At 40.3% G+C, this 27,775-nt stretch overlaps 1 protein-coding gene across 10 annotated transcripts in view; it reads right to left on the bottom strand.

The window, feature by feature from the left end:
• Positions 1 to 27,775, bottom strand: part of ARB2A (ARB2 cotranscriptional regulator A) — a 209,396-nt gene that overhangs the window by 98,107 nt on the left and 83,514 nt on the right. For all 10 annotated transcript variants that reach the window (XM_083465445.1, XM_083465442.1, XM_083465446.1 and 7 more), the window contains one exon: positions 6,657 to 6,776. In XM_083465445.1, coding sequence (XP_083321571.1) covers positions 6,657 to 6,776 — 120 coding nt within the window. The remainder of the gene's footprint in view (positions 1 to 6,656; positions 6,777 to 27,775) is intronic.

Raw genomic sequence — 27,775 nt, 5'->3', positions numbered from 1 at the left:
CTCCCCCATTCAAACCTTTACTTGATCGTCTTGCCACCAGAAAGAGGGGAAAGCTCTTGATTGTCCAGCTGCCTGGTTGAAAAGCAGCTCTAGCACATCTGGTGCTTTCTGGTCTTTTCTGGTCCTGATTACTACATTGCACATATTAGGGTTAGGGAGTTATTGTTTCCAAGGTCAATATGGAAGTTCAAAGAGCAACAGTTATACCAGCAGCAATATTTAAGACCAGGAGAATGCAGCTTTCCCATCATTCACCCCAGTATTTTCAGATGTTACCAATGCCTTTTAAAAAGTTGGTGATAGCCAACTAAGTCATACTCAGAGTAGACCCTTTGAAATAAATGGGCTTAATGCCAACGATTTCAATGGATCCGAGTATGATTGGTATTGGATATTGCCCTTTCTTTATTATGTATTAATCTTTATTATCAGCCACCTTAGAGCTGTATTGCGAAGAAAGGCAAGATATAATTATTTTAAATAAACTGCCTTTGGGAAAATGCTTCCCCTACTGCAATTGTGTGTCGTCGTCCCCCCCCCCCACTCCTGTTCTTTTTAAATTTCCATTCTAACTTCTTCAGGGTTGGGGCCTTTTAAATTTTGTTCCTCTCTAAAGTACACATATCAATGGTAGTACATAAAAATTAATACATTCCTTTGAGAAGTTGCTTTAAACATGGAGCTTCTCTTTATTTACATACTTTATAGTACTAAGAATTTAATTAGAACCATGCTATCTATGTCTAGCTCTCAGTAGGCAAAGCAAGAGGTGAGCTATGGGGTAAGTAATAATCTCTATTTCAATGACAGTATAAAAGGAAATATGAAAAAAATGTGATATGGTTAGAATTTTGAAATTCCATAAGAAGAATGCTATGATGCACATCTATTTTTGGTATTGTATATTGAGAACAGTAATTTACTTTTAGTTATCTATTAGCCTAAAATTTAATTTCAAACTTTTAATTTGTGTATCTTACATTTTCTCAGTCTTCACCATTAATTCACATTTGAAAGCAACCCTGTATCAGGAAAAAAAAATTATGTCTAATGTTTTACCATTTTTTAATGTGTTGCAAGCTGCCCAGTGGGCTTATATTAATAATTATTATTAGTTGTTACATAACACATTAAAAACAATTTATTTAGATATATTTATTGGTGAAATTTTATTTCCCACACATATTGAGTCACATTCAGTTATTTATTTTGTAATCTATGAACCCTGAAAGGCTGGAGAACAGTAGCTCCTCAGTACAATAACAAGAGAGCTTGGTGGGCTGTCACACAGTATGATGTAGTGTAGGCTCACTGTATTTCCTCTAAGAACTCACTATATAGTTCTTCCCTTACCCCTGCCCCACTGAAGTGCTCATCCTCTCATTGGAATGATTAACGTGAAGCCAAGAAAGCCAAGATAACTCTTTCAATGTTTGCATTCATTTTTATCAAAATTCCAACACAGCAAACTAGAAACTCCTCCTCCTACAACAGATGCTACAGGTTGTCACACTACAGGTTCAAAATAGGTTAAAAGTCTTGTTCTACTCTGAAAGTCCTAATTTGGCATCTCCTGCTTAGTTTACTGGTAAATAGTTAAATTAAATGTTGTTAAGCAACTACTTCAAAACTAAACACTTCCTATGTAGGGGCTCCAATTTAGTTACCTTGAAATTGAGCTGCAAAGCTTGCAGATGGGTGATTTGCTTTGGTTTACCAAAGTCGGTCCAACTCTTAAGCAACTGACCTCAAGCAACAATATTGCTTGGAAAACCATGGTTTTATTTATGTATTTTTTAGATGTATATAACAATATCACTATATCTATCTGTGCATAGGTTTTAAATGCATATCCTGCTCTTACATGGGTCTTGTATAATAAATATCTGAAAAGTTTACAGGTTTATTTTTTTGTATGCAAAATGATTCAATAATCAAAACTTTATTGAGCATAGTGGTTACTACCTAAAGTTCCAACTCATCAAATGAGACTAAGGAGGAGGAAGCTGACAGGTAGTGCCACACACTGGACTGAATGCAATTATGAAGGGAAGCAGCTAGGGTGACAGAGAGCAGAGTGAGGTTGCTGGGGCAGCCCCACCATTTGCCCTAAAGGACCAGTTTGCACTGCTCTATTCCATGGGACATTTCTGTATGTGTTTCTAAGGTACAATAGCTACTTCATGGTGACTCTTACATTTCTGAAATGATTGTTTGAATTTGCTTAGTGAAAAAGAGCATGTATTCCCTAGCAGCACTTAAATATTACAAAAAACAGTTTATTTATTTGGAAATAAATTATTTAAGAAGACAAGAACCACTGTAGCCCACTGTTAAATATATATTTCACTCAATAAATATTCCTGTTTTTTAAAGGACAAAAAAGCCAAATGTTTGGAAAAAGTGAAGTATTTCAACAGTTGATTTATCAGTCATTCAGGTTGCCTGTACCTACAGCAAATAAATATATTAAATACATTGTTAAAACTCTTTTCCACAGTATAGATCTTTTCTTAAATCGGTTATCTTCTGTGAAATGTATTCTTCAGAAATAGTTTTGCACGTGTGATAGATATGTGATGTCCCAGTGGCTATATATTATATTCTTCCTCCCATGCACACACCTCCTGCAGAGATAGCAGACTACAGAAGCTGACCCTTACTGAGACCATCTTGTCTATCTGACAAAGCTCCTTTTTAACTTCTTACTTACTGCTTACTTCCTGCGATGGAGAAAAACTTTAGCTCTGCTTGTGATAATTTCACAGGCCCTGAGTACCCTGACCCTAGAAGCCCCAAGGTCAGAAGTCAAATCTTGTTCTGAAACATCTGTGTGCTTCATATTAAAGTAGAACAAAAGTGGAGAAATATCCACCAGCGTGACAAGAGAAACAAGCAAAATGGGAATGACACATTGGTCATCTGTTAGCCATGCCATCTCAAGCCAGTGACTGAAAAGGGAGAAGGGAAGCTTTAGTTGAATAGAGTTTTGAATCTTAATACTTCAGGCATACATTTCTATTTTTAAAATTAAGAATTAACAAACTGAACGTGTTACATCTCTTGCCAATAGAGTTCCACAAATTAACAGTCTGCTAAAAACATAAATCATTACAATATATGGGGAAATTATATGTATCATTTAAAATGTTAATTGTTAATAACATCTTTTGAAAACATGGAAGGTCTTTTTACTGCATACTTGTGCATAGCACTGACTAGACAACACAATATTTTCTGGTTACAAAGGGTGATAAAAATGTAAAAAATTACAGCTGATGTCAGTCAAATATTTGGGAGGATAGACAGATAATTCTCTGTTTTCTGTTCATCATTCACAATACACGGCTGGAGAAACAGTGAAGCAACAAGAACAATTAGCATATTGCTTTCTGAAACAGGAAAACTTGTTCCAGCACTGGAAAAATTGGGAAACCATGTGACAAATGCACATCTTTCTTACTCATTGCCTAGTTGTGCCAGATACATACTAATCAAAGTCTAGAAAACAAAGTATCATCATACTTTCCTATCATCTCAAAAACCAAAAGTTCATTTTATTTACCAAGCAGTAATGGACTAAAAACAAACAATTTTCAATACACGAGTACCATCTCTACATGTAATTCATGATGTCATCCATCTCCATTATGAAACAAAATAAAACTAAAACTAAATGACCTTTAAAAGTGTATTTTGGTTCCCTACCATGTAACTGGTACATTCATACCATTAACTATGGGTGTAGTCAGGGTCAGGGGTCAGGAGGGCCATTTAGCCAGGGGCCTCAAGCTCAAAGAATGCCTTAAATCTAGACACTTGTTAATTTTTTGGCATTTAATAAGTTTCTCAACTTGTTTTTAGGTGCACTGAACCAAATTGTGACATACTACCAGTTTAGAGCTGCAAATTTGAAAACATAAGAGATGTGATTTGGTAAAAGACTTTTGTTGTTGTTAACTGCTTTTGTCTTATGTTTAATATCAACTGTGACACGACAAGAAAGCAATATTTCCCCTCAATAACTAGGTGCAATTGCACAGCACACACAAAAGGCGAGAAAAGCATTCACTTTAAAAGGAATTGAATTCTCTCTCACACACACACTTTGTTTTTGTGTATTGCCATTTTTTATTTTCATTATAGCTAGGGACAGTGGTAGCTGGCCCATTAAGTCAACCAGGGTTTAGCCCTACCAAGTGAAATGCCAACAAAAATTAAAATCAAGCTATTTCTCCCTCACAAAACTGCTAACAGAATGATTTTGGAATCTCCCCCATCTCACTCCCTCTTTCCCCTCCTTCTTTCCACTTCACTCACCTCCTAACATATGCACTATTTATGGAAAGCCTTCACAGCCACAAGCATAATACAATACAAAATGTAGTAATATACTTTGTCGGTTGCCCAACAAAACAAGTGAAAGAAACCCAAGTTTGTATTGAGCTACCTCAAATAAGCTTAAATATAGGTAAGGTTTTCACAGCCATAGGGGACAACTCAAGCTGTGATCCTATGCCCCCTTACCTGAGAGGAAGCCACAGAGACATGTGTATGATTGCACTGTTTAACAGTGACATCTCCTTCTTGTACTATGCAACTCATGACATACTCATTCACAGGAGGAATAACTTGCAAAAAGCCAAACTGAATATCGGAATCATCGCATGCATGTTTAATATCTTCTCTAAAAACAAAAGAGCAATGTTTTACTTTACATCATTAAAGCTGCTAGTCAGAAAGTGCTAAAGCAACAGGAGCCACTCTTGGCAATCCTTTACAGCGTGCATAAAGTGCACTCACAACATATCTAGAGTGCTCCCCACCCCCAATCGCATAGAAACCAAAGGGCGTGAGACCCATACAACTTCAAAGAATTACAAAGCAATATGGTCCAGTATGCTTTCTATTTCAGTTTCTGCAATAGCCAAATGCCCACATATTTATCATTCATTTTTACATACAATAAAAATAAAACACAGTACTGTAGTCATATCACATCATTTTGTTCTCCGGTATAAATACCCACAGACAAAATGCATGAACAAAAGATATGTCAATTGAGAATGCTGATACTAATCCATCAATATCTTATACTGTATATTAACAGCAAACTGAATGTGTATGTATCCTTACATAGTAAAAATAACACCATCCATGGACAAGGGAGGGGATAAGCAGGTTGGGGAAATCCCAAGATATGCAAGTATATTACAAATTCTCAGGAGCAAGAACATTACTAACACTCCTACAAGGACTAATTTTATTAGGTCTGAGATAAAGAGAAATAAACTGTATGAGCCAAGGGCCATATAGATATTTTCAGTCCTTTTACCCATTTAAAATGGGCAAAACTTTTCTAGATGCCTGTAGGATCAAAATTCCAAAATGTAAAAATGTAAACACTATTCTATCTAGTTTCAGGTTGTTCTGATTCTAATTATTCTAATGGAGGCCCTTCCAATATTGTCTGAGATAAAGGGCAGGATCTTACTATGGGTGTCGTGAAAGTTCAACTGAGCCTAGCTTGAATACAAATCCCAGGAGTTCACAAGACCCGCCCTCAAATCAAGAAACAAGTTTCCCAACCCATGAACTTCCTCTCTCTGTTCCCGCATAGATCCTAGGAAGAAAAGTGGGATATAAATGTAGCAAATAAATCCAAGGACTGAGGGAAGAAGTCTAGTGATTCTTCCTGCCTATCTCTATTACTTCTTTTCGGCCATCCAAAGCCATCACCATAGCAGCCTCCTACACCATTCCCCACTTCCCTTCACAAGAGCATGTGATTGTATAAAAAGAACAGGGGAAGTAGTGTCCTTTCATCCCATCCTTGATCACCCTATGTAAATACAAAAGGTTCCCTTAAACAAGCAACTGTCCCATAAAACACCATGTCCCCTGATTAGGATGGGATAAGGAGGAGGGAAAGAAAGAGAACGAGCTGGGGGGAAGAGGGCGATTTTTCTCGCCATCACTTCTGCCCCACTACTAAGAGAAGGAAATGTGATATGCTTAGAGGGGTTTGGAGTAGCAGGAAAGAATGAGGGGCTGGAAATGAGGTGGATATAGGCATGAGTAGTTCGGAAGATTGTGAACTACACTGAGATCTTCGTAAGGAGAGTGGCATACAAATTTAATAAATAATAATAAAAAATAAAGCCTGCATTTTTATGCCCTATGGCACAGTGGTAGACTGGAGGGTGGGAAGAAATGTCATATTTTACTTTGCACAGAATGATCTGGATGGATGGAAATTCTGCATGTGTGCACCTGTGTTTGTATGTACGTATGTTTGTGTGTGAGATTGTATGCATGGGTGTGTGGCTGCTTGTGTATGTGTGTATATGTGAAAAAATGAAAGAGTGAAATAGAGTTCTGCATGTCTGCATATATATATGTGCATGTATACATTGCCTATGTCTACGACTGGCATGTGGCCCTTTTAAGGGTGCCTGACTGTCATCGTGGCTCTTGGGTCAAAAAAGGTTATCCAGCCTTGTTTTACTTAGCAAAATAAAAAAATGAATGAACATAGCCATAGCATATAAAGGAAATATGGTTTTAAGTCCACCTACTTAAAAACAACAATACCTAACACTTTGGCAACTATGGGAACAAAAGAAAATAAGGAATAACCAAACAGCAATACTCACCAATTCCACAAATGCAAGTCCACCATAACTGTGAGCCACAAAAAAAACATTTTCAGCTGCTGATTGGGAGATAAAGTGGTCCCATATGTAAATTGCATGTTCTTCAGGAGAGCCATTTTCCTAGAAAGTGAAGATAACACTAATTATGATCATGCTTATTTATTTGGAGCTTGAGATATGCTAGATGCTTTTTAAAAAAGTAAACAAAAAGTTCCTGCCCAAGAGGCTTATAATCCAAATAGACAAGAAACACAATGGATAAGAAGGGTTTTTCAAAAGAGAGAGAAATAATATGCAGATATGCACCACACACTTCTTTAAACAGACACACACAACCCCCTTCCTAACATGCAAGTACATTCACTAAGTAGAAAATGGAACATCATAACTTGCACATGTTATAAAATAGGGAGCTTTTTTTAAAGAAACAGAAGGAAATATATAGTAAAAGATAGCAAGGCCAAAAGAAGTTAACTTTTAAGGAGCTTTTAAAGAAGAGAAAAATCAAAGAACAAACAAGAAGAGTGGGAAGAATCAAGAACTGTAGCTGCAACATACTGACCAGAGGCAAGTACAAAACAGGAAGAAACTGATAATCACAATTATTTTGCAACTCATACCCTACCCTAATCTTTTCTCAGCCATCATAGTTTAGTTTTACATTCCTCTGCATTGTGCACTTTAAGATAACATTTAAAACCTATTACATCTGAAATACAATGGTCATAGACCATCTAATTCCTTTCAATAGCTGTCCCACTAAAACAAATATTTACCTATATTGTGATATGATATGATTAATATAGTGATGTCGTTGCACTGTGTATTTTCCTGCACCTGACCCCTATCATCTGCTCTACATCACCAGACTAGGGAAACAACATGCAGGAAACTTGCCCCAGAGCTTTATAGGGAAAAAGGAGAATTAGATAGTGTTGGTAGCAGCCTGAGGTCAACCTTAATGTCAAGTTCTACCAAAATCTGTAGCAGAAAAATAAGGAGAAGTTGATAGAAACATTTTAAATTCCAGCTATGGGAAGCTAAATAGTAATGCAGGGTCTACCTTACCTAAAGCCCATGAGCCATAGGAGATTGAGAATGCAAGGTAGAACCATCCCTATTCATTTTAATTTGTGGATGAAAGGAGGCAGCTGTAACTACTGGCTTTGTCTTCCTTGTTCAATCTAATGAACCTGTTCTTTTCACAAAAGGTTTAAAACCTTAAAATTCCTGCCTAATTAGACAAATCTCATGTCTCTTTTGGGGGGGAAAAACAAGTTAACACTTTATGAATAGAATTTAACAAGTCATTTAATGCAGTGATAAGTTTTAAAAGCTTTATTCTTAATTATTATCTTTATTTTAGTTCTCTTACTAGGAGAAGGCAGAATTAGTACATCTTACTATCTGTCAGTAACTATTAAAATTATCAGACATATCAGATATTGAGCATCTGTCAATCCAGTGAGCTGGAAATTCAATGAAAGACTACTCAGAAGATAAGGGAAATTTGGATTATTTAAGAAAAAAACATAATAAAAGACTATTTGATCACATATAAAATCCATAAAATTAAAAGCTACAGTGCATATTCATTTAATGATTACTTTAGTTATTTAAGGGAAAGTGAACAGAAAAAATAGGTTTTTTATTTCTAACTTTTGAATGTTCTATAGAACACAAGATTTATACCAGACAAGGGTGGGATATTAATAAATATACCAGTTAAACATAACATGTTTAATTATATTTACATTATTATTAATGGTTTTGTATAGGTAGGCCTAAGCAGAACCTGCTTATTTTGCTGCTAGGAAGAACTGGTAATTCCTAATTAATAGGGAAAATAGACAATACCGTCATTTGGTACTTTTCCTTATCTGCCTTGGAGCTTAATTTTATAGGATTCTGTAGCAGAAAATTGTGCAATTTTGCCCCACGTACCTTGTATTTGATGCCAGAGTAGCACAAAGTGATATGTGCTTAATGAATACAATAAAATAGGGAAGAGTAATAAACAAGAGCAGCAAATAAGGAACACTTATTTTGAAAGAGGAGAATCTCAGCTTTAATTTTTGTCAGGAACATAGGAAGGAACTCTGCATATTAAGGCCCAGGCCCACCTCACCTTATCTTTGCCTTCCCACCTTGCTTTTTTGCTTTCTAACAAATACCTTTCTTTTCTGACAAATGTTTGGCTGGCAAAGCTGATTATTGTTTTAGTATTTGAAGAACATGGATTTTTTAATGTTACTATTATCTACCATTCAGAACCCAACATGGTAGTAAATAGCCCATTATGGCTAGTAGCCACTGAAACCCATAATCTTCTATGAAGTTGTCTAATTGCCATTTAAAGCTGGTAGGCATCACCCCAGCTTGTGGAAGCAAATTCTGCCCTGAAATCTCCCAACATTTAGCTTGATGGGATAACTGAAACTACCCCATTGTGAAGTTTACTGGCTTTCACCAGGATAATTTCAACAGGACCTTTGCAAGATTCAAAGAAAATTTTCTGTACCTCGGGTTGAAGTCGCTTCAGGTTAAGTCTTTTCGGGTTGCGCTCTGCAGCGACCTGGAAGTAACGGAGTGTGTTACTTCCAGGTTTTGCCGCTCATGCATGCGCAGATGCTCAAAATGACGTCATGCGTGGAAGCGGCGAATGGCAACCCGCGGGTTGCATTCGCTTCAGGATGCAAATGGGGCTCCAGAACGGATCCCGTTCGCATCCAGAGGTACCACTGTATATAAAATGAGGCATTTTAGAGACATATCTAGTCAGCTTGTTTGGGTTATATTACACATTAAGCAATATTATTTTAGTCTGGTTTAAAACAACAACAACACAGCATTGTTTGACAAGTAAGACCAGCGAGGCATATAACATTTTAATGAATCAAACCATTAGTGTCCACAGATAAGCAGTGTGCATACAGTATATACAGTGTTTTCTGGAGCTTTCAAAATGCAGGTTAAAATCATGAATGGAATATTGCCATCATTAATTCTTAAATACCAAGCTGAAGGCAGGCAGAAACCAAAGCCTTATCAACTACACCAGATACTAATACCTAGGCATTGCAAGGTCTGCAGTTATGATGGACTACCTGAGCTGATAACACATGGAATTATCTAAACAACATTTGCATATTTGTGTAATTATTTCCTAAGGTTAATTAGCTCCAGCAAAGCAGTTTGCCCTTTGAGACTGCTTACAGTGACAGGTTCACATATTTCCTGCTTTGATGCCAAATTATCCTGATTCTTTTTTTCTTTTTTTGTTCTGCTAACCTGTTGCTGGGCAGATAGAAATCCTGCAATGTTTTCAAGGAGCTCAATCGTGATAATTTCAAAATACAAAACTAGAGAACTTTCTCCCAAGAAGTAGACCATAGTCAAATCAGGCTTTCCACAGTTGAAAAGCAAACTGAAACTGTTTCAACAACATGTTAAACCTCTTGGTTTTTATAGCATGACTTCAGATATGCACTTGGTATTTACATACGCTCTTACTTTTCTATGTATGTAACCCAGTGCCATGTACTGAAATGTTAATCTGAACTGCTGGATGCCAACAATTTGCAATGGGAACACAGCTTTCCTGGCACATGTAATCCATGTCCAGAAACATATACTGATGTGTGTAAATCAATGTGTATGGCAATAAGGGCTACCTTCCTTTAAAAAAGGAAAAAGTTTGGTATCTTAGGTTTTAGCTCCATCCATTCAATTTTGAGCAATTTCTTCCTCACAGCACAGCCACACATGACACAACACCCATTGCTCAGGAGCCTCACTTTCAACACATGGAGAGGGTTTTCTGGAAAGTGCTGGGGGCTGAATGGGGGAAGAGAAAGGTCTGTTGCACAAGCTAATCTCTGCTGACATAACTGTTGGATACAAACCCCCATAAAATGGTGTAGACAGAAATTTTACTTTGCAATAGAGGTCACCAATGCAGGAAGAAGCAAAGGCATATTTTGGATGGAATATTAGGATGTAGGAAATCTGTCACTCTTTCACACATCTGATTCAGCCTAGACAGGATTTCCTGTGGAAAGTGAAATTATTTTTGCCGAATGCGAGCTTCAGTCATCAGAATACACTAATTTAGAAACTATATAGATAGAAGTCTAAGTATTTTAAACACAAAACCTATATAACCAACACCAAGTTGTGATGACAAGAGTCCAGCAATAAAATATCTCAGTGTACATACTGATGATTTTTAATATTCAGATAGATGCTATCCAAATAAAGCAAACAGGTTATTGTCCATAATCTCTTTTTTCATCAAAGCTCATTCAAAAGTTCAAAACAGGTTTTGCTTTAACCATGTAAAATGCCAATAAGACATTTGCTGCATTGTAATAGTTGCACCTTCTGCTCTGGATGCCCCTTGAATTGAGAATTGTCACCAATGTGTTAATCATTACTATTCTAGTCTGCTATTCAGTGTAACTAAGTTATTGATCCCACTGGTATTTTTCAGTCCTGTTTGACACAGAACAAGAATAGAATAAACATAATGGAGAGCTGTAGTACCAGTTCAAATAGGGCGTATCACCAACAATCATGGAGGAAAACAGGGCAGTTGGAACAAGGGCACTTTATAGAAGGCAAGGCAGAGCAATTTAAGAGTGGCCTGATGAGCAGATGTCAGACGTGAGCAGAATGCAGGTCTATGAAGAACATGAAATCCATGAACAGGTACCTAAGATTTAGTGTGAAATGTTACCAGGTAGTATAAGTGCTCAGAAAATGCTTGGACAAATTAATTTATTCATGACGGCCACAAATGTTAAATCAAGCATCCATGCAGTGTACCTATGATCATCAGATGCTTGGGACAAAAATTATATATATGGATGACTATCACGATCCTGATCTGATAGTGGGGTTCCAGACACCTGATCTGTCTGTTTTAGAGCCAGAATGCTGGACTAAATGGTAACAAGAGCTGCTTTGATGTGGCTAATAAATTATATATAGTGGGGTGCAGAAAGAACCTGGGATCCTCCAGATGTTGTTAGATTCCCCCCATCAACTCTACTCAGTATAGCAACTGTTAAGAGATAATTGAGAGCTGTAGTCCAGTAACGTCTGGAGTGTCTCCGCTTTCTGAACCTTGCTATATAGATTAGATATGAGAAGTCAGCAAAATAAGAAATGAAGCCAAGATACAACTATTACCCGTGACAAACTAAGGGGGAGAGAACAAGGAATCAAAGAATTTTGTAGGGCCTAAGAAACACACACACACACACACACACACACACACACACACACACACACACACACACACTTCTTGTTATTGCTTAATTTATAACATTTCAGAGGCATCCATATTAATGAGTATTTATACATGTTTTGCATATAATCTCTACATTCAAAGATTAAGGCCAACAGATGATTCCCAAGGAAATGATGTAGGAGCCTTTTTTATTTAATTTAAAGCACCTTTAACACATTATTTAGCCAACAAGATTCCTAGAACAGCTTACTTCAAACAACAACAAAACATTAAACAATACACAGTGCATGTGCTTACTTAGCTAGCATGGAGGTGGCAGATATGACATTTCACTTTGCTGGCTGTTGCAGCTTCTTACAAGATAGCTGCTACTGATGGCCTTTATGAGGGGAGGAAGTATCCAGTGCCAGCCAATAAAGCAGCTGGACGTAAAGAGTGTGATGAGGACATTAAGACAGCCCAAAGCATAGACATTCCACGGAGAGAATGCTCCACAGAACATGTTGTAGACTATATGAGAAAGAGGGGTGGGAAAACAGTGGTACCTTGGATTACATACGCTTCAGGTTACATACGCTTCAGGTTACAGATTCTGCTAACCCAGAAATATTACCTCGGGTTAAGAACTTTGCTTCAGGATGAGAACAGAAATCGTGCTCCGGCGGTGCGGTGGAAGCAGGAGGCCCCATTAGCTAAAGTGGTGCTTCAGGTTAAGAACAGTTTCAGGTTAAGTATGGACCTCTGGAATGAATTAAGTACTTAACCCGAGGTACCACTGTATTTAGAAAGGTTGCGGCCATGATCAATGGCAGTTCCAGCCTAAAGACATGCAAGTGATGGATGGCATTCAGACATTAAAAACCACTGCCAAGACCCTGTATTTCAGTGTCCTGCTCAGAAAGGTGATAGGACAAGCCTAGTCCCTCTTAAAAGTGGAGCTGGCATAGAGAAACACAAAAGCATTGCAAAGCTTTTCCCAGTATGTAACAGCTGGGCCTAGTTAGCGGCTAAGAAAAGCTCTTGACGGGGACTCATAGGTGGGTAGGTACAGATGAGATTGCACTGGATCCAGCATGGCTACCAGAACCTTTGGCAGAAATATATTGTTACTGAAATTACAGGGGAAGTCTCACATCTTTAAAGTTGTTAAATGTTACAAATATTATGCCTGAATGTATCCTTTCCACTTGACAGCTCAGGGAAGATACATAGCTTTATGAATCATATAAAATCAACCCCTTTGCCAAGTTCCTCCATTCCAACACCATTTTGCCATTGGAAAAAGGACTCTTTCCCCTGCCATCTCCCCAAGCTTGAAGACATGTATACACATCTCCTACCCCAGGAAATGCCCAGAGGTGACAATTGCTGGGTTCATTGATCTCCAAGGGAAGCCAAATCTCATCACCAGACTTGCCTCAGGCTCCAGACATGCAAAGCAAGTTCTATTGCACTTTTGGGTGGTGGGTACTTAAGACATGTCTGCCTATGCTAATCTTATACTTGGGTGTTGCCCTGACATATCTGTCTATGCTAATCTTGTGTAACCCTCCCCTTTTGTGACATGTTAGTGATGTAACAATGATACATTTATGATGCTGTGCAAACTGTATTCTGGGATTTGGTGGGAAAGTTTTAAAAGTCAATGTCACCCCATGCTCAGGGTTCACTCGCTGCTGTTGAACCTGTTGCGCAACAATAAAGGATCTAAGTCTATTGACTGCTGTTTTGCTCCAAAATTGCTTGGCTGGAATTTCCTTCTTTTACTGACCGCATGGACCCACGGGAGACTTGTACCCCAACGAGCTGGGCTGTTGAGTAGTCTCTCAACCCAGAATTTTCCTTAAATTGTGAGCTCCTCAGACCAGGGTTTTGCCGTCTTGTACTCTGTAAAGCTCTGTGCTTACCGATGGCATTATATAAATAATAATACTATGATTACTGGATCAGTAACTTTAACATACAAGCAGTCTTGATTCAAGTTTTTCAGCAGGTAGAACGTGTGTCACGATGACGGGACATGATACTTGCTGCCAGAGTGCATAAGGCTTTAGCTGAATGCAGGTAATCATGTATGAGGTAGATTTTGTCAGCGTTGTCAAACTACCATTATAGACAAAAAGATTATTTTTAAAGTGAAATACAGCCAATGTTCACTTATTAGGGAATAACTGATATTAAACACTTACTTCTGAGTAAACATGCATGAGATTGCACTTCAAATGTAGTTTCCATCATGCTTGCAAAAGCACAAAAACCCACCCTATGTGAATTATATGATATTCAATATGCAGGCCAGCTGTTATCTTCATAATGTATTTCAAATGAACCCACACAGTTGAAAAAGTTGCCCATCTCTGTGGTAAAGTAATGAATGCTATAAGCAGCCAGTTGTCCTCTTTGTAAATAATAGTGTAGAATGGAAGCACAATGTACTTATAATTATTGAAGCACTGAGTGTCAGACTTCCTTGGGTCTATTTATGATCCAGGGAACAAAAAATTATTTCAGCATTCTAACTTTTGGAAATTTCAGAGGACTTTGGCAGAGGATAGGTGAAGCAAAGGTTAATGCTCAACACACATCTTTTATTACCAAACCATATGCTAAAGGTCACCCTAGGATAATTTTAGAAACTAAGCAGGTTTTATTTTACATAAAACCTTCCTACTCATTAAAAATTGTTCTAAGTGTATATTCTTTCCAAATGTCACTACATGCCAACACATTGCACATAATGTTGCAATAGGTTATATATAAACACTGTCAAACAGTAATAGAGTAACTTTGCATGAAATGGAATTGAATTATGATATACAGCAATATAAAGTAATAAAATCTGTTTCCTCTACAGCACATTTTGGCTCATTCCACTTCAAAAAAAAAAATGCTGCTTCTTCCATGCCCACCTAACTTACAGTCGGGATGTTGCTTATGGGGCTGAAAGAAACCTCTCCTAGAGCACATGCATCTCCCCAAATGGCAGAGACAAGAAGGAATGTAAAGGAAGGCCTCAATGAGCACATTGTTACAATATTAAGACCAACAAAAATTATTCAAGAAGCTTGATTAATTCGTTACCTCTGTCTTCACAGCAGAAGATCCCTGTGAACTAGCTTTCTCAGAAAGAGAGTCTAAGGAACTGAGGCAAATAGTGGTGTCAAGAGACAAAGTTCAAGGCATTGTTGACAAATTGTTTCAAAAACGGAGAAATCATAGGGTGGCATCCACTCGAGAGTTCTTAAATAACTCAAATGTGAGATTGCCAATCTTCTAACAAAAATATGTAACTTGTCTTGTCCCTAAGATCAGTCTCCATAACAAAGGACTGGAAATTAGAAAACATAACACTATTATTTATTTATTTTTTTTTAAAAAAGGAAGGGTACAGAGATGAACTCGTAAATTATAGGCTGGTTAGCTTAACATCTGCTCTGGGAGAACTGGTGGAACACATTATGAAAAATAGGATTACCGAGCACAGAGGAGAACAAGTCCTGAGGAAGCAGAACCTGCATGGCTTCCAAAAGAAACATCCTATCTCACCAACTTTTTAGAGTTCTTTAAGAGCATCAAAAAGTATACATATAGGGATGGTCCAATCAAGATGGTGTCCTTAGACTTTCAAAGAACTTTAAATAAGGTTCCTCACCACAAACCTCTGAGTAAACTAAGCAGTCTTGGAATAAGAAAAGAAATCCTCTTATGGGTTATTAATTAAAGAACAGGAAGCAGAGAGTGGACTGTTCTCCCAAAGGAAGGTTCTAAGAGGTGGAGTCTGCTAAGGAGAACAACTATTCCTATGATTTCACACACCTGCTACACTGAGGAAACAAGCAAGAAGCATGCGCTACGAAATCCCCAATTTAAATGTCACAATCATACCTCATCTTAATAAGCCACAATATGCACGAACCTTTTGCTTGCATTCAAAGCCCCTTCCTTCCTCCCTTCACAGTGTGCAGCAATTAAAACACATAGGTCTCCAATTACAACAATTTCCCATTTCATCTTTATCCTTCTACAAGAAACAATGGATTCTAAATAGCTGTGTATAAAAACATTTTGACTATATATTGGTCAGCTATTTTCATATTTGGATTCCACACAGCCCCACAATTCACTGTCACTTCTGCTCATATTCCACATGAAGTGCAACAGAAGAATGACTAACACAGAAAACTAAAGACTACTAATAAAGTGACATATAATAACTTTAACATGGTATGATTTTCTTTAGATTACAAAACGTAAGCATTTAAATTACAGGCCTCTAGGCTGCATAATATTCTTCCAGGAGTATAAGCCTCATAATGAGACAATTTAGCTCTCAGGATAGAAGAACAAAAGGATTCACAAAAAAACAACAACTCATACACTCAAAGATTATCATGACTAGACTGTCACACCGTGACCTTGTTGGCGCCTAGCTAATCTGACAATATTTTGTAGTGCATTGTTTCAAATCAATAACTAATTAACAAAGTACAAAAGAAGTTGCACTCTTTCTGAGACTCCTTGTTAAAAATGGCTTTTGGTTGCACATGGGCAGAAAGGTCGCTTTTATGACATCTTCACAAGTCTTTCAACATCCTGCCACTGTCAGATTAAATTACTTAAAGCAATTAATTGTCATAAGTTAAAACAGAAGCACATTTGTTACAGCCGGTTGTCATAATGACATGGTGAGTAGTTGTTTTGATATGAATTTCTTCTACTGACCCTCTATCATATCTCAATTTTTTTGGTTGACCTAGCTGGAAGATTGGGAGCAAATCCTAACCAGCACAAGCCATGCATAGCTGGTGTGGGTGGGTGGGTGTGAGAGAGGAACTACCTACTAAAAGCAACTAAAAGGATATTCCACACATCTTTCAAGTTTTCAGTTATTTAAGTTTAAAGTAAATATATGTTTAAAAAAATCATTCAGCTTATTATTCATTTTTTAAAAATTGCAGCCATGGAAGCGAGGGAAGAGGTCAAGATCAGGACCATAGCATTCAAGGAGGGATTAACACACCATACTTTTGATGAAAATCAGACAGAGTAATTTGGACAAGTCTGAGGACTCTGTCATTCTGTGTTCTACCACCTTCTTAGGAATATACAGTAAACCTCAGTAAATCCGTGCCTAAAGGAAACTTAAAGTAGGTGGATTTTTCATAGAGGCTATGAATGCAACATTAACATTTGCAGCATCCTAAACTGTCCCAAAGAGTGGAGCTGCTGCAACAAAATTGAGTAAAAACAAATTTTAGATGGCAAGAATAAAATTGAGAGTGTTGTATTGCAGATGGTTGAGGAAGAAAGGGGGGACCCCAATAACTCATGGAAAGGGTCTCCATTTGATATTGGAGAATCCTTCCTCTCCTTGAGTCCTCTTCATTCAGCACACCCTTGACCCCAAAGAGGCTTCTGTTTGGAGGGGAGATGAGAAAGGCAGCTTCTATAACCTGCAGGCTTTTCTCTTGATACAATCCTACATTTAAGCCTTGTTGTTGTTTAGTTGTTTAGTCGTGTCCGACTCTTCGTGACCCCATGGACCAGAGCACGCCAGGCACTCCTGTCTTCCACTGCCTCCCGCAGTTTGGTCAAACTCATGCTGGTAGCTTCGAGAACACTGTCCAACCATCTAGTCCTCTGTCGTCCCCTTCTCCTTGTGCCCTCAATCTTTCCCAACATCAGGGTCTTTTCTAGGGAGTCTTCTCTTCTCATGAGGTGGCCAAAGTATTGGAGCCTCAGCTTCACGATCTGTCCTTCCAGTGAGCACTCAGGGCTGATTTCCTTCAGAATGGATAGGTTTGATCTTCTTGCAGTCCATGGGACTCTCAAGAGTCTCCTCCAGCACCAGAATTCAAAAGCATCAATTCTTCGGCAATCAGCCTTCTTTATGGTCCAGCTCTCACTTCCATACATCACTACTGAAAAAACCATAGCTTTTACTATACGGACCTTTGTTGGCAAGGTGATGTCTCTGCTTTTTAACATGCTGTCTAGGTTTGTCATTGCTTTTCTCCCAAGAAGCAGGCGTCTTTTAATTTCGTGGCTGCTGTCACCATCTGAGGTGATCATGGAGCCCAAGAAAGTAAAATCTCTCACTGCCTCCATTTCTTCCCCTTCTATTTGCCAGGAAGTGATGGGACTAGTGGCCATGATCGTTTTTTTGATGTTGAGCTTCAGACCATATTTTGTGCTCTCCTTTTTCACCCTCATTAAAAGGTTCTTTAATTCCTCCTCACTTTCTGCCATCAAGGTTGTGTCATCTGCATACTAATTTTCTCTTTTGGGGGTTGCAAAGAGATAGCATGTGTTTGGCATAGCCGGTACTAAATTGAATTTAAGGATCTTGAAGACACTCAACTGAATGTGCTTGTGTGTGTGTGCGCTCTCTCTTATTCTCCAACTTCTTTTGTCTAGCTGCCTACTGCCTTACCACTTCCACTAGTGTTTTTCTTCTGTTTCGCCTTGTGGGCTATTGCCGTTGCAGCAAGGGCTGCTGGCATAGGGATCTGCTGCTCCACCAACATTTGTGCAGGGAGGAGATCCACACTCCTTTGATAAAGCTCACCAGTGCTCCAAGCACAGTGAGAGGGAGCAGAAAGTAGGCTGTGAGCAGAAAATCAGCAGGCTACTTTGGTCTAGCTGGGAGGCCACAGACTGTGACAGACAAGCAGCAAAAAAATTGCCCAGTAATCCCTTGCTGGGACAGGCAAGCTGCAAAAATTCGTCAAGAAATTCCTTGCAGAGTTGAGTCCCAGAAGTCCCTGCCTGTGACCAGAAGTGAGAAAGGAGGGATAGCACTAGCTTTGAGGTGAAGAAGTTTTTTTGGGAGAGAAGAGTGTGCAAAATTCAAAGGAAGGAGCGCACATGCAAGCAATCCAACTTGTAACTTGCTTCCTAGTAGTCGCTGCCAGAGATAAGTACTGAAGAGGAAGGTTGAAGTCAATGGACTTTTTTTAGGGGGCAAAGGCTCAAAGTTCAAACAGGGGAAGGGGAGCACGATTGAAAAAGGGTGGGAGACAGCCATTGTAAAGGAAGGGAGCCCAGGAGCAGTTTCTTAATCAAAAGATATAATAAACAGATATAGTGAAGGAGTAAGAAAAAGCAGAGAAAGATCAGTATTGAGTGGGGAAATAAGGAAATTAGCCTACAGAAGTAGGCAAAACAGTATCTGTAGCAGAGAAGACTGCTTTGTCCAAGCAGGAGCTGCCCATGTCCCAACGAGATTTTTCTCCTGCCTTTGTCAGCATGGGAGGAGCCCGAGCCCAACCCAATGACCCCAAAATGCCAGTAGGAAATTATGCGTAGTTCCGGCTATGCTTGATATTTTCAAAATGTTATTTTGCAGTGTTTTGGAAAAAATATGTTGAAATGTTTTCCACATACCTTTCTAGAGGACATCTAATCAATCAAGTTCACCAGCTGGTGAACCTGTTTAGAATGCCAGCAGGGATGGTCTTTCCATTGCTTTGAACTGTCTGTCACATGTGTTACTATCTCCCTGTTGGAATAACGTAGTGTCGCCATATTTCAAAAAGTGAAATTTTGGACACAAAGGTTGTTGAGCTTTCCCCCAAAAAATTTGCCCAAAAGTCAACACTTCCAGATATAACTCAGTACAAGCTATCCTTCTTGTGTCATTGATACTTCTCTAGTGGCAGATGGCACAGACAGATGGGTGTGTGATGGGTATACAGGTTGCAAAGCGAATTTCTTGCCTGGCATGAAAGCTGCAACGATTGCAGAGAAGCTGAATGGATTCTCTGTCTCCACAATGGAAGATATAGGACAGATCTCATTACCTGAACAAACTTTTGTAGGAGATGTACTTGAAGAACTGAGGCAGTGATAAGAGATGAAGTTTTAGGGTTCATAGACAAAATAAAAAGTAACAAATTGCTGGGTCCAGATGGCACCCACTTGAGAGTTATCAAAGAACTCAAATATGAAATTGCTTTTCTTCTTCTTCTTCTTCTTCTTCTTCTTCTTCTTCTTCTTCTTCTTCTTAAAAAAAGGGGGGGGTGACCGTGTCCCTAATATCAGTTTCTATACCTCAGGACTGGAAAGTAGCCAATGTAAGACTGATTTAAAAAAAAAAAAATCCAGGGAGAAATCCTGGGAATTATAGGATGGCTATTTTAATATCTATCCTAGGAAAACTGGACAAATCAGGGAGCAGGAGAGACTGGACAGACCAATTTTTCCTTTGTTTGGCTTTTGCTGATTGGCTCCAGCAGTTTCAGGCAGAAAGCATGGAGGAAGAAAGCATGGATTAGAAATGTTCCCATAGGAAATAATAGAAATAATTAGCTTGTTATGTTAACACTCACCTTATTTACCAAGAATGCATTGTACTCAGAAACTGGGACCTACATGTATATATGGAGCTTAACAACATAAATAGTTTATGTTTCATGATGACTTCTAAAAGAATTTAATAGCTGCAGCTATTTACTTGGAATAGTGCTTGATTAACTTGTATAAAATTTAACAGTGGCTGAATACGTATACTGCAAACTAGGAATTTTTTTATGGAATACTAAATAGAATTATTGATGTGATATCACAGAAAGAGTGAAAACTCTAGTCTCTTCTCTGGAAACCCACCATCTCCGGTGTTTAAATTATCATTATTCAGATGATCAACTTTAAAACCATTGCCACTTACACTGAAACAAGATCTGACTACAAAAGCATTTCACTCTTTCTGAACAGCCTGTTTGATACATTTAAAATACAAGTTACAAAACCATTCAAAATATTCAAAGCAGGTTATTTTCATTCTTGTATTTAAACTAGAATCTTGATTAGGTTATGCAGTAATTTCATTCCCAGCAGTGCCCTCTATTGGGGAATCTCAATGGAATAAATATTTCCACAATACTAAAACGCTTACTTGACTAAAGAAAATGCATTTCAGTTTGGATTAAGGAAAGTAAACCCTGCAGTGTCCATTACAGTGGCGTGTTTATGCCAAGGAACAGCATGGCAGGGTTGTTGGTTGTTTTTAAAAAAAGAGACCCCCATTGACCCTTTTGACCTTAAGAGACATGGAGCATTATTAATGCATTTAGCACTACTCTGAGTGAATGAAGAAGTGTGTAGAACATGGGTAGGCAAACTAAGGCCCGGGGGTCGGATCCAGTCCAATCACCTTCTAAATCTGGCCCGTGGACGGTCCGGGAATCAGTGTGTTTTTACATGAGTAGAATGTGTGCTTTTACTTAAAATGCATCTCTGGGTTATTTGTGGGGCATAGGAATTCGTTCATTTTCCCCCTTCAAAATATAGTCCAGCCCCCCACAAGATCTGAGGGACAGTGGACCGGTCCCCTGCTGGAAAAGTTTGCTGACCCCTGGTGTAGAAGCACCAGAATCCAAAGCTATTTGAGGGTTAACTTTTTTAAAAAACAAAAAGTTTGACTGGGTATTTTAGCCAAGCATATGTACACAAATTCTTAAGAAAGCATCAGACAGATACTTAGCTAGCAGAATTATTTATGTATATGAAATTGTGCCAATAATATTTGTTGCCCCTGTCTAGCTGACCCAGTGACACAAGGAACATTACCATATCCAATGGATAGGAATCCAGTGATAAAACTTCTGCCACCACAGTGCTTTGGTTTAGCATATAACTGCTATAATTCTTGTTCTTTTAGTAGTCCTTGGGGAAATATAATGAATTGAATCTCAATTAGATTGTTTTAAATGAAAACAAACTTCATTACCACTTCTGTCAGAGAAGCTTCAAAAAGCTGTATGATGAGGGTCAACTAAAGTGATGCAGTCATTGCGAACAACTATTTAAGTGGCCAATTTAAATGAAAACAGGAAAAATAGGATTAAAAGTTTCCCTGAGAGATTTCATGACTCTGTGGAGTATTGTTCCTTGCACACTTAAAAAGGAATGCTGTTTCAAAAACGAAGAAAAGGCCTCAAAGCATATACGAAAAAGTAAATATCTGCAAGCTGGCTTAAAATGTAATCAGATATAAACAGATAACTGGGAAATAAGAAACTCTGTATAGCAGAATCTCCTGTCATTTCTAGACTGATTTGTCACCTTTGCCTTCAGAGCTCTCAATGGATTAAAAGCCATAAAGATTGTTTAAGTAATTCAATAATAATAATATTTATCAGAGATTACAGAATAAAAGTTGTCAGCAGGTGATTCATCCATAGATGAAGATGGGCTATTTAGTAGTAAAGAGTGAACAGCTATAGAATTACCAAAATTGAGTTCATGTATCTCTGCTACCTACATTTATGAAGCAGAGTCCTTCCTAATCACCCTTCTTTACAAAAGCTGGTAGACAAAATGTGACCAACAAGTCTTCTTTGGAAAAAACTTAAAACGATCAAATTTGTTTTTGTAGATTTGTTGCAATAAATCTTATTAGATACAGTGGTTGGGATCCACAAAGGGATCTACAACCCTGACATTTTATCCAGCCATTTATAATCTTTGTAAAGAACTGGACTTTGTAGGGGGAAACTGTATTTGGGAAAATATGTTTGGCATATTTTTCTACCTATTTTGAGGAAACAGCTTTTAATAACTAGTACCTAATAGTTCCTCATCTGTAAACCGCTGTACTGGTAGCTTCTCTGGACATGAGACACAGAGGCTATCCACTATAAATCAGAAAGATTGTGTGATGGCCAGTGTTGGCCCAAGACATTTTGTTGCCTAAAGCAGAGTGTAAATTGCATTCCTAACCCTGCCAGGACTAACACTCTAAAAAACTTCTTGCTGCGCTATTCAGAACCAATTCCTAGCCTATTTTATTCCCCTGTCACATGATGCTACCTGAAGCAAGTCCGTTCACTCTGCAGTATAACAGAATGCAGTTATGAATTAACATTTTTCAGAATTGCCACTCTTGTGCATACAGTGGTACCTTGGATTAAGAACTTAATTCATTCTGGAGGTTCGTTCTTAACCTGAAACTGTTCTTAACCTGAGGTACTTTAGCTAATGGGGCCTCCCACTGCCACCGCGCCACCGCCATGCGATTTCTGTTCTCATCCTGAAGCAAAGTTCTTAACCCAAGGTACTATTTCTGGGTTAGCGGAGTCTATAACCTGAAGTGTCTGTAACCCGAGGTACCACTGTATGGCTTTCAAAAAAATTCAGATTATTAGTGGATAAAAGCTGTTGTTTCGAAAAATTGCATTGCGCAAGCACTTTTTAAAAAAATGATTAGATAAACCTAATATCCAGGAGCTGAGGAAAACATTTGTGATGGGAGCCACAAGTAATTTATAATCAGCATACAGTGGTACCTCAGGTTACACATGCTTCAGGTTACATACGCTTCAGGTTACAGGCTCCCCTCACCCAGAAATAGTGCTTCAGGTTAAGAACTTTGCTTCAGGATGAGAACAGAAATCGTGCTCCGGCAGCGCGGCGGCAGCAGAAGGCCCTATTAGCTAAAGTGGTGCTTCAGGTTGAGAACAGTTTCAGGTTAAGTATGGACCTCCAGAACGAATTAAGTACTTTACCTGAGGTACCACTGTATTAACCACAAGGTTGCAAATATTCCTCTTTCATTCCATCTAAACCAGGGTTGGGGACCCCACGGCCCTCTGATGATGCTGGACTACAGCTGTTATCCAACCCAGCAAACATAATCAATATCAATGGTCAGAGTTGATAGGAGTTGTAGTTCAACAATATATGGAGGAACCCACATGGGCTGCCTCTGTATTTCGCATACATTATCACAATAATGTACTCATGCTGCTTATTTTGAACTTGAATTCTATGTATGTCTAATCAGAATTAAGTCAAAGGAGTTTCATAAGACTTATCCCAAGATGATGATGATGATGATGATTTATTTATTTCATTTATGGGGCATCCCTAAGCATTTTACAATATAACATACACAAAGCAGTTACCGGTACATATATAAAAACAGTAAAAACAACTGCATATATCTAAGTAATTCTTTAAAAAGCAATTATAAATATAAAAACAGTTTAAAAACACCACTGCATACAGCAATTCAACAACAACAAATCCAATCCAGTCCAATCCAGATACCAGCTTGGATAAAGATTTTAGGAAAACTTGAAAGAGGTTGAAAGAGGTTGAAAGAGGTTGAAAGAGGAACATCTTCAACAGGGCCAAAAAGACAAAGAAGGTAACTGCCTGATATGTAATGGGAGAAATTTTCAAAGGGTAAGAGCTACCACTCAAAAGGACCAATTCTGACATCATGCAGAATGCACCTCCTGCTATCTGCAGGATACCCTCTATTGCAGAATCCAATGATGGTTGGGTATGTAAAAGAAATTCCATTCCCCCTTACCTGGTGCAGGGAGTGACATGTGTAGCCCAACACTGCCTTTTCTGGGTTTGGAGGCAGTTTCCTGCCCTGTGTGGCTGTACTGCTGAGAGATCTTGCAAGACACTGGGAGCCAATCAGCAGGCTCCCAGTGGACATAGCTTTGGAATGGACCTACTTAGGTCCGCTCTGAAGGGTTTAAAAGGGTGAGCTGCAGTGTCATAAGAATCACAGTTCTTGCTGAACTTTCCTTCCAACCCTCCCTCTTTTACAGGTTTCCAGGACTGTTCTGAAAGTGGGTTGACAACCTAGCTTGCATACCTTGCTATGCAGGATGTTCCCTGCTGGCAAATTGGGCTACATCTGTAGATTTTGCCTACCTCATAGCAATTGCCACAGTTATAAAGTGGAAGAGGCATTGGGCTGGATCCTTAGGGGAGCTGGCTGGGTGCTTCCCCTGTGCTCCAAAGTGGGGTCCTCCTAAGGGATCTTGGAGGGCAGCGCTTCTGTTCAGATGCCCATTCAGGGGCTGAAGGGCCCCCGGCATTCCCTACTAGTGACCAGAAGGACTCTCCAGATGTGATTTGTGCCATAAATTTGGTTACCCCCAATTCCTGATCCACCAGCAAGTGGGCTTGTTGATCACTGTATACATGCACAATGCCTGTGCCAAACCTTTCCATCTTGTGGCCAATGTGAATCCAACTCTTATCTCCTGGTATCGATTTGTTGTCTGTGCCCCTCACCATGACTCCTTTGTGTCTGGGCCCCAAAGAGGCACTCTTTTAGGTATCTGGTCCCAATTGAGTATAGGACTGCAGAATAATCATCTGTCTTATTTCAGGGCAGACCAATATTACCTACTCAGAATGCCAGCAGCTCTCCAGGATTCCAGGCAGAGGTTTTTGCCTCATTTGCTACCAGATCCTTTTAACTTAAGAGGACCTTCAGTATATAAAGCATTTGCCCCCCGCTGAGCTATGGTCACTCCCCTAAAAATCATCTCCTAAAAATATTGGGGGAATGGGAAAGGGTTAGGGAAGAATTTACAGAAGTACTTAAAGACTAGTCAATATTTTTCTATGACAACTTGGTCTCTCAAAGAAAATATGAGACTATGTATATTCCAAGAGGAAGGAGAGGACCATATTAAAGAGTATAATGCAAGCTTAATAGCACAATGAGCAGAAATGCTGTGTTCTTCTTGCAGAGCTTTCCTGCTGCCATTCCTCCTGTTGTCACCTTCTGTTAAGAAAGCTGCTCTTTCTCATACTTTTCTCCTATTTAAAAAGTTTTATACTAGCACATAGGTATTTCATTCATCTAGATCAGTGTTTCTCAACCTTGGGCCTCCAGCTGTTTTTGGACTACAACTCCCATAATCCCTAGCTAGCAAGACCAGTGGTCAGGGATGATGGGAATTGTAGTTCAAAAACAGCTGGAGGCCCAAGGTTGGGAAACACTGATCTAGATACATGGCAAAAGGCCATTCACTTTGCTACTGTTATTACTACTGATCAAGCTTGCAACTAAGCTAGTGATAAACAAATGGGGGAGGGGACTTTTCTCACCCCTGTTCCCATGCCACCCACCCCTAATCAAAATAAGTTATATTCTAGGTCAGGGGTGTCAAACTCAAATTCATCGGGGGCCGCATCAGCTTTTTGGTCACCCTCAAAGGGCCGGTTGTATCTGTAGGACTTTTTCAAAGTTATTTTTCCATAGGCACTGGTGTGTGTTGTCTTGAACCTATACACTATTTAATATACCTATTCCAGTACGATTTTAAATAAGAATAGAAGAAGAAATAATAATGATTTTTTTAAAAGATGACGAGATGGGCTTCCAGGCAGACTGGAGCTCCAATGGGGAGGAGACAGGAGCCTGTCCCAACAGAGCAGAGCAGAAGCAAATGTTGCCTCCCCCAGCCCTGCCGCCGCACTCAGGAGTCGGAGGATACGGAGCTGCAGTTTGGACAGCAGCAGTTTCTTCCCTGCAAGGGAGCCCCAGCGGCACTGCGGGCGCGGGTGGCCGGGATGTTCTGCTGGGGCCCCGAGCTGCTGCAGTTGCTCCCGGGGAGGGGGCTATCCGCCAAGTCCTCCGGCCCGGAGAAAGCCGATGTGTTGGCGTGGGGAGGGGGGCGGTGTTTCGTAGCCAGGCTCCCGCAGCCAAGTTGCTGGCAGGCTCCCACTTTGCTCCAGCCGCCCAGATGCCGGCGCAGTCCTCTTCAGGGTGGGAGGCGCCCCTGCTTTGCGGTGTGGCACACCGCCCGCCCGCCTCCCTCCACCCCACTCTGCGCAGCTGAACCGGCAGCAGCCTCGCCTCTCCCAGCCCAGCCGGGGCGCGCTGCCTGCTGCAGGATCTGCGCCTGGTCCCCGCTCTCCACCCGCCTCTGCCGTTCCCTTCCCCGCCTGCTGGCCCCGCTATTTATCCACCAGAGCCACCCCCAGCCCCCGCCGCCCGCGCCCCCGGCCATCTCCTCGCCAGCTGCAGCGCCGCAGTGGCCTCTATTTGCGGCCCGAGCGAGTGAGTGAGTGGTGTCCCAAGCGTGGCTCTCGCTCCCTGCCCTCGCTGCCAGTCTCCGCGGCTTTCTTGGGCTCCAAAAGTTGCCGCGCGCACGACCCGCCCCCTCGAGCAGCCGCGCCTGGGGGCTCCGAGGGGCGGAGGCAGCCGGCTCCGAGCTCGGCTTCGCGGGACCGCCTCTTCCGCAGCAAGCCCCGGACTGGACCGAGCGAGCAGAAAGCCTCTTTGCCCGGCCCGCGAGGAGGCGAAAGTTGCGGGACCGGCCAGTAGGCAGCACCGTTGGGGCGCGTTGGTTGGAGCCCTATCTGCAAGCAGGCAGGGAAGGCTGTTCACGTGGGTCACTTTTTAGAAAGGCAGAGAGCCTCCGCCGGAGTGCGGACCCTAAAATCTGGGTCGGGACCAGTAAAAAGGCTTCCTCGCCCTTGATGCCACGGGCCACATGACGAGGTCTGGCGGCCCGGATTCGGCCCGCGGGCCTTGTGTTTGACACCCGTGTTCTAGGTCCTAGAATTAATTTTTTCATAAATGAACATACATTTTAAAAAAATAAAAATAAAAAATTGCATCAATACTGTGTTTGTTCTAAAGCAGTGTTTCCCAAACGTTTTTGGGCAACGGCACACCTGTTTACTGAAAAAAAATCTCGCGGCACACCACCATTAAAGCCCCGCCCCGTGACGTCAGCGCGCAGCGTCACGCCGGGAGGGACGCACAAAAGTGAAAGTTTTTTCCCTCCCCCTTGCTGGGGAACCTCCAAGCTTTGGGGGTGGGAGGAGGCAGCAGAGCGAGGGACTGAGGGACGGCGGCAACTGAGGCGGCGGCGGCTGAGGCAGAGCTGGGAAGGGGGTTTCCAGGGGACACGGCAGCTCCTCGAAAGGCTTCTCTCAGCTGCGCTCAATCCGCCTCGGAGAGGATTTCCCCTCCGGTCCCATGCGTTCGTTTGGGGCATCGCTCCGGCTGCTCCCTCTCCCGCCGCACAGGAGTGATGCCTCTCTCTGGCTCTCCCTCCGCGCAGGCTGAGGGAGGGAGGGAGGGGCGCGTGTAACC

The sequence above is a fragment of the Podarcis liolepis genome (genome assembly GCF_965112155.1).
Source record: "Podarcis liolepis genome assembly, chromosome: 11".
NCBI classification, from domain to species: Eukaryota; Metazoa; Chordata; class Lepidosauria; order Squamata; family Lacertidae; genus Podarcis; species Podarcis liolepis.
This window is presented reverse-complemented; position numbering and strand designations above follow the sequence as displayed.